This window comes from Hyposmocoma kahamanoa, unplaced genomic scaffold (assembly GCF_003589595.1).
Source record: "Hyposmocoma kahamanoa isolate Upper Pololo Valley unplaced genomic scaffold, ASM358959v1 181, whole genome shotgun sequence".
Taxonomy (NCBI): domain Eukaryota; kingdom Metazoa; phylum Arthropoda; class Insecta; order Lepidoptera; family Cosmopterigidae; genus Hyposmocoma; species Hyposmocoma kahamanoa.
Genome location: NW_020653712.1, coordinates 759,487 through 766,839, shown reverse-complemented (window position 1 = coordinate 766,839; position 7,353 = coordinate 759,487). Strand labels below are relative to the sequence as shown.

General features: G+C 35.4%; 1 protein-coding gene across 2 annotated transcripts; it reads right to left on the bottom strand.

Moving 5' to 3' along the window:
- Nucleotides 1-6,608, bottom strand: LOC113226055 (dihydrolipoyllysine-residue succinyltransferase component of 2-oxoglutarate dehydrogenase complex, mitochondrial-like). Of its 2 annotated transcripts, none has more exons than XM_026458565.1 (2): nt 6,359-6,608; nt 1-1,847 (listed from the first exon to the last, which is right to left on the bottom strand). In XM_026458565.1, the coding sequence occupies exon 2, from the start codon at nt 1,817-1,819 to the stop codon at nt 404-406; it is 1,416 nt and encodes a 471-aa protein (XP_026314350.1). In that variant the 5' UTR covers nt 1,820-1,847; nt 6,359-6,608; the 3' UTR covers nt 1-403. The 2 variants fall into 2 exon arrangements, with proteins under 2 accessions (XP_026314350.1, XP_026314351.1); XM_026458566.1 differs by having other exon boundaries at nt 6,539-6,555.
- Between the last annotated feature and the right edge of the window lie 745 nt (nt 6,609-7,353).

The following is a 7,353-nucleotide window of genomic DNA, read 5'->3' as shown; positions in this document are numbered from 1 at the left end:
TAAATAAATTAATCGAAAATTGAGACAAAACAAACTAATTGCTACGTACATTTTAAATTAATATGTAAAAGAAAAAACTTAATTAAAAATAAAACAACATTTTCGATCGACATTGAGGAAATGTACTTTGATTGAGTTATACTTAATACACGTTAAATAATACAATACACAATACGTACGTATTCAATAAATACAAACAAACTTACAGACGCAAAGATCGTGCATCCACTGAGGCGACTAAAATGCTATTAAACTTTCTTTTTAAATATATGAAATATTTTACATGATTTGTTGTTAAAAACCACGGATCAGGTAAGCAACGTAATTCAAAAAAGATATGGTAAAATATTTTCTGATTTGTTGACTTCCGAATGCATGGATTCGTATAATACTATTCTAAAGATTACAATCCGGCAACGATAGTAGCAGGTTCTTCGACGCCTTCTTTTACTTTCCTCAAGAACATCACTGCTTCACGACCGTCAATCAATCTGTGGTCGTAAGTCAGAGCGATGTACATCATAGGCCTAATCACTACCTGGCCGTTTAACGCGATGGGTCGCTCGAAGATACCGTGCATGCCCAAAATGGCTGACTGAGGGGGGTTGATTATTGGGGTACCCATTAAAGATCCAAAGACACCACCGTTGCTAATCGTGAAGGTGCCACCGTCCATTTCTTCAATGGTAATCTTATTCTGTTTCGCCTTTTCCGCCAATTGCGCTATCGTATTTTCGATATCCACATAATTCATGGTCTGGACGTTCCTTATAACAGGCACGACCAGGCCTTTAGGAGTAGCGACGGCTACAGAAATGTCAACGTAATCACGGTATATAATTTCATTGTTTTCAATCACCGCGTTCACAACCGGTTGGTCCATCAACGCGTTAGCTGCTGCCTTGACGAAAGGCGACATGAGACCTAGTTTGACGTGGTGCTTCTTAGTGAACGAATCCAGATATTTTTTGCGGAACGCCATGATATTGGTCATGTCGATTTCGTTGAACGTCGTCAACATCGCGTTAGTGTTTTGAGCATCTTTTAGACGTTGGGCGATGCGTTGACGCATGCGGTTCATTTTCACGCGTTGTTCAGTACGGGTCCCAGAGATTTCCTTGCTGTAATCCGCTGGTGGGACTTTCACAGAGGCAGTTTCAATTGCCTGAGCATGACGGATTGCAGCGACTGGGATAGAGGAAATAGGGCCGCTAGAAGGTTGAGCAGAAGGAGGCGCTCGTTGCGGGGGTGTTTGAGGTGGGGGAGGTGGAGGCGGAGGGGCAGCGGCAGCTGGAGGAGGTGGAGGAGCAGCAGCAGTCGGAGGTGGGGGTGGTGGCGGTGCTGCCTCGGCTTTAGGAGGTTCAGGAGCAGCCGCCGCAGCCTTCTTCGGCGCATCGCCAGTAATCTCGATTCTGAACAACTTTTGTCCAGCTTTCACAGTATCACCATCCTTGACATACAACTCCTTTATGATTCCATGGCCAGGAGCCATAACGGGAATTGCGGTTTTGTCTGTTTCGATTTCAAGTACTACTTCGTCTGCTGCTACTTGGTCTCCCACTTTCTTATCCAGCTTGACATCGCCCTCTGATACGGAATCAGGAAACGCTGGTGTTGGTACATCTTGTTCTTGCCCAAAAAGCGGGCTCGTAAAATGGATTGATGCTGCCTGGTTTCGGGTAACAATCTTGGTTTTCGATAATCTTGCAGCGGCTTGGTTTAGGGCTCCGTAGACCTTTGGGGCTTCGGTGGAGTACCGGAGACTCTGCCCCTGTCTCCGGTATAATGTTTGCAAATGTTTCGAGCAGCGTCGCAACATTTTTTGGTTTTAGTGGAGGTTTTAGTACCTGCAATGTAAAAGATTTTTATCTATTTGGAATACTAATCTGGAATACATACTAACAACCTCTCACAATTTTATTACTAACATAAACAACAAGTTTTGTTCCATAACTTTGTACTATGTTACAGATAATAACCGCAATAAAGAAAATTATTAATCATTATAATAATTTAATTATAGAATTAAAACAAATGGAAATTAAAAAAATACGATACTTCTGGGTGTAAAATTAACTACATTAGTTCAAATATTGTCCTTATTAATTAAATGTAATTCCGTTACATGAATAATGTCCTTTATGTTAATATTAATCCAATGAGTGTCAAGCTATATTTTCATTTAATATTGTATTTGGTTTTGTATAATGATTTGAAATAAATGTTAATAAAGACTCGAATGTCTTTCTGTGTTCTTTATGACACCAATATACAAAAGAAATATTAATAATTGTAACTTTTCGTGGAATTACGTCTATTTGCCAGGTTTTATTGAAATCGGTTACCGGAAAGGGCGCGAAACCGGATTCATCCCCTAGTTTGCCAGCCTTAGAGGTGGAATATTTCCTTATATATATAAATTTAAATGGGTACAATATTGAGGTACTGTCTTTCCAACAAAAAAAAGAATCTTCAAAATCGATTCACAAACTGAGCTATCGCGTAACATACATACAAAAAAGAGAAAATCCTCCTTTTTTTAAGTCGGTTAATTATACAAAGGGTGAGCGACTATCTCTAAACATTTTTTTCAGCCAATCCAAGGCAGTGAGTGCAAACATCATAAGCGGGCAACAGCGTGTCAGAGAGAAAGAGGAAAAAAGAGAGAGGGATGCTATCAACATTTTCTTCAAGGAAGCAATCGATGGGCTAGACTGGATATGGAAAGTGTCTTTCATAATAACAATGTAACACAAATTTCCTTATCGCAAACCAGAAGTTACTAGAAACAAGATTACAGTAACGGAGATAATTCTAAGGCTAGTCTAGCATATATTATGATATAATGTCTGTAGCTTAACAACTGAATGACAGAGTGAGTACAGGAAATTGAATTGTTGATATAAGTGTGATATGGGATTTATTTCACGTTAGGTGAAAAACGACAGAAAAATAATCTTTTTTTAACGAAACGTTAATGCCAGAGGACTATCTGAGATGATGAGTGGCGTCTCTCTTAACTAAGGGTCTTGGCAGAATACCAGAGTCGTGAACAATCGCGGCATTTATGCTGAACTAGCGCCTTGTCACTGCTGTGATTTCCAAAGCTATCTAGTTTCATTAGTTCTATTATAAAGTTGTAAGTTCCTTTCCTGTTATTTGTTATTTTTAAAGGGTTTAATATAATAATTATTGTGTTTTAGTTGATTTTAGTAAGTAAGTTGTCATGAAAGTTAATAAATTTTTTTATCTATCTATCCGCCACATAGGTCTTCTTCATTTGTTTATGAATATTTGTCTGATCAGTTGATTTCCAAGAGATGTTGAACAATTGTTTAATTATATTGAAGTATAGTAAACAGCTTTCTTTTGTTACCAAAAGGTATAAACGCTGCAAAAAGGGCAAAGTCCACTGACAGCATATGGAGCGACAATGTGCTCCATTGATACACAAGACTGAACTACGCTGGTGAGGTCAGTTGCGCCAGCGCAGGGGAAATGAAAACTCACCCAGGTGGAAGCACGGGAGAGGTGAACGCAACTACCTACACGGTTTCCAATAAATAATTCTTTTACATATTTAATTTCGTAAAAATGAATTGTTATTAATGTTTGGATTAATGGCTTATATTATTGTTATAGTTAACAGTAGACTTAAGTCTTAAATTCAATGATTGAGCAGTTTCAGAAACTCAAAGATACTAGACAAATCACTAGACTATAATCAGCCGAGTAATGACTACCAATCTGTTAGTAGTTTAAGGATTGGTCACAGACAAAGACAAAAACTTGACGCTGTATCACATACAAGCATTTGGATCATATTAAATATTTTGGACTGTGTGGTACTTGGCATCTGACATTTTCATTGGAAAGATTTTTAATAGACACAATTACCATCATTGTAGTAAATATATACTACTTCCAAGTACCTTGTTGAGTGGAGGTGCTCTTAGCGAGTAATCATTAAATTTATCTACAATAACTATTATTTAAAGTCTTACATGTTTTTCTTAACAGTCATTATAAAAGATATCCTAGTCATAAAAACATGTTTTATGTTTACCGTGATAAGGAGACATAATTGGTTAGAAACCTCAGTAGGGCTAGCACGATAAGCCGCGACTTGCGCGAGAGCGACAAAGCGCGAGAATTCCATGCAAGAATAGCAGTATCTTGACCCTATGGTCAATGGTCAATATATAGGCTGTAAATTTGTGATGGGGCAGCGAGGCCTTACTCTACCTTAATTGTTGTAGTTACAGGAAGCGGTTCTAGAAGACTATCCATGAATTTTGAAGATAATTTGATCGGCATTCAGAGATTTTGAAAAAATGGTACAGTCAGCAAGAGAAAAGGCAATTTTTACAAAACTTTTTTTATGCCATTTGATCCGGTCTCTGGTAAGGATCAATAGTCTCTATGGGACCAACTGAAGTAAGAGTACTCGAAATGTCAGAAATCGCAAATAAACTTTTTATCAAATGGCCTTTTTTGTTGCTAACTGTACCATTTTTTGAAAATCTGTCAATGCCAATCAAAGTATCTTCAAAATTCATGGATAGTCTTCTAGAACCGCTTCCTGTAACTACAACAATTAAGGTAGCTAGCTGGCTTTGCTGCCCCGTCTCGATTGTACACCCTGTATCTGTATGTATATCAAGCAATATTGTCAGTTTATAGTTATCAAACTTGGACAAACTACATAAAGCATTTCGTGTTGCTTTACATGTTCAAAATAATTACTTGCAACAGCTGCCCATGTTTGCGCTTGCCACAACTTGCTGTAATGCTTTGCTGCCCCTGTCAACAGACCATTATGATTAGCCATTGCTCCAACGATAATGTCCTATTGACACGGGTAGCAAAGCATTACATTAATGTATGTTTATTTTAAGTAAGTTGTCATAATGAGTTCTCAGGTTTTTGCGATTGTTACACATAGGAAAAGAAACTATACTTCTGGACTTGAATTGGGTATATTATTTAAGCATTTTCATGTAAATTACATTGTAAAAACTTTGTACCCTTGTAAGAGTAAATAAAGATTATTATTATTATTATTTGTTTTTTCAAACAACCTTGACCATGGGACCCGTAAAGGGCCCAAAATGTTGTTTTGTAACATTTGGTATGTAACGTTATGTAAACAAATAAATACAAAAACATGTTTAAATATTTGATGGACCTGTGATACTATAGCACTTCAAGAATGTTTACACAAGCTCATTTTGGCTCCTTAAGTGTTATCGTGAGATGTCCATAAGCTTCTACGAGACTTGGGTAGAGTAACTAAGAGTCGTATTCCAGAACTCTACTCAATATTCAAGTCAGGACTTGAGTATTGCAGTGAGCACTGAAAATCATACACAAGTCCTTGCCATTAGGGTCATATTTCCAGTGCAATCCTGACTTGAGCATTGAGTAGAGTTCTAGAATACGACCCTTAGACTTAACCTATACTGTTTTAATTGGGTGTGTGTGTGTAAAAACAAATTTGTGTTAAAATACTATAGTTGAATAGGTTACATGAACATTACACACCTACTTCCTTCTTTTGTTTTGTTTAGTAACATGTAAGAGTAACTAAGTTGCAGTCTGTCACCACTCTACAAATAAAGCGGCATACATACTCAAGACCCGTTATAAAATTAATACGCCTACTACACTATCTATAGCTAGAAAATCTATTAACTAGAGACTATCCAAATTAATAAAAAAAAAGTGAAAAAATTACCTTTTTCATACAAAAAAATTTAAACAAAACACAGATAAACATTAATTCAATTGAATAAATTAACACATTGAAAACTGACCTTCATAATGCGGGCATATAAAAGATAAATTAACTTTGATAAGATACACTTGAAATATGAATAATAAATTTATCAAAGCATTGTGTGTTTTTTTAAGAGGAATCTGGAAGATTATCTTGCATTTATCTTATAATCATATTACTTTTTACAAAATTTATATAACAAGAGTGTCTGCATTTTTATTTCCTGCAATTTTTATGGGGCAAAAATACTGGCATTAGACATAAAAAATGATGCAATAAAAAAGCCATAAAACAAAAAGAATAAAACGTTTAAAATCGGAACACGAACAGCTGACCTTTCATTTTTGATTGACAGATTGAAATTTAAGAGAAAGGCAAAGAAGTTTTAAAAGAAAAATGTATAAAAAGTGTGATTTTTAACATACATTATCAATTTTAAGCAATAAAAGTTGTTAATTAACATGTAATAAGGCCGGTAAAGCGATTTACATCGGTAAAATGTGATTTGCGGCCAAGGTCAACCGCAAGAGAACTTTTAGCAAAATGTTGTTAAATATGTGACGTTAGTAGAACTCTTACCTTCTGGAGTAGGTAAACAACCTTTATCAGTTATAATTGTGATATTTAGATGCACAAAAATGTTACATAAGCTTGTGTCCCATGACAGTCCACTCACAAGAATTAAAATGTCAATTTTCACTAACGTTGTTTAAGCATAGCGTCTGTACGTGCTTTTAAAATAATAAACAGATACTTTACTTCGAATTTGACGCTGCTTTTTGTATGTTGAGGCCCCAAGAGCTACATTTATTTCGATTTTCAGCCCTTTTCAAGTTGGTCGGTGGCAGATGTCAAGTTTCGTGCAGTGTGGAAACAGCGTTTTGTTGTTGCAGCTGCATTTACGGTCGAATTTACTAAAATTTATTATTTTTATTTTTTCATATCACCTGTAAGACACTGTAAATAAGTTACTTCTTCGTAAGTCTAATAAACTAATCGACAATTATTATTTCAAATTGTGTTTTCATAACCTTGATTGTAGGTTTATTATAATAACGTTTAGTTTTGTTTGTTAGAGGTTTTATGTTTAGTAATTCTACTTGACAGTAGATGGCAGTAGTTGTGCTCTTAAAATTAAATGATCAATATTTTCTTTGTAAGTTTAATGTAAGAAAAATAATCGCCTTGCTTGGAACTAATACAAATTTCATCAACATGTAGCATGTCTATCGTAATAAAATTTATTCATCTTTTATTAACTCCCACTGTAGAAGATATAGTTATTATAGTACACATACGGACGGACTGACTGCGCTCTACACTGCTACTAATATTTTGAGTTTTATGCGTTCTTAAAGTACAAATGAATTTATTATTAAAATATTTAGATTTTTTCCTAATACATTGTTTGAATTATTAATGATCTACGTGGTGACAGTAAAAGTAAAAATAATTTTTCATTTTGGTTGTTCCAAAAGAATGTTGCTGATTAATTTAGTTTCATTAATGCTCCACTTATAGGAAAGTGTAAGCACTTTGAGTTTTATAATGTCTGGACTCAGTTATAATAATAT

Coding starts and splice junctions, on each gene's coding strand:
- LOC113226055 (XM_026458565.1), bottom strand. CDS start 1,819: ATGTTGCGACGCTGCTCGAAACATTTGCAAACATTATACCGGAGACAG.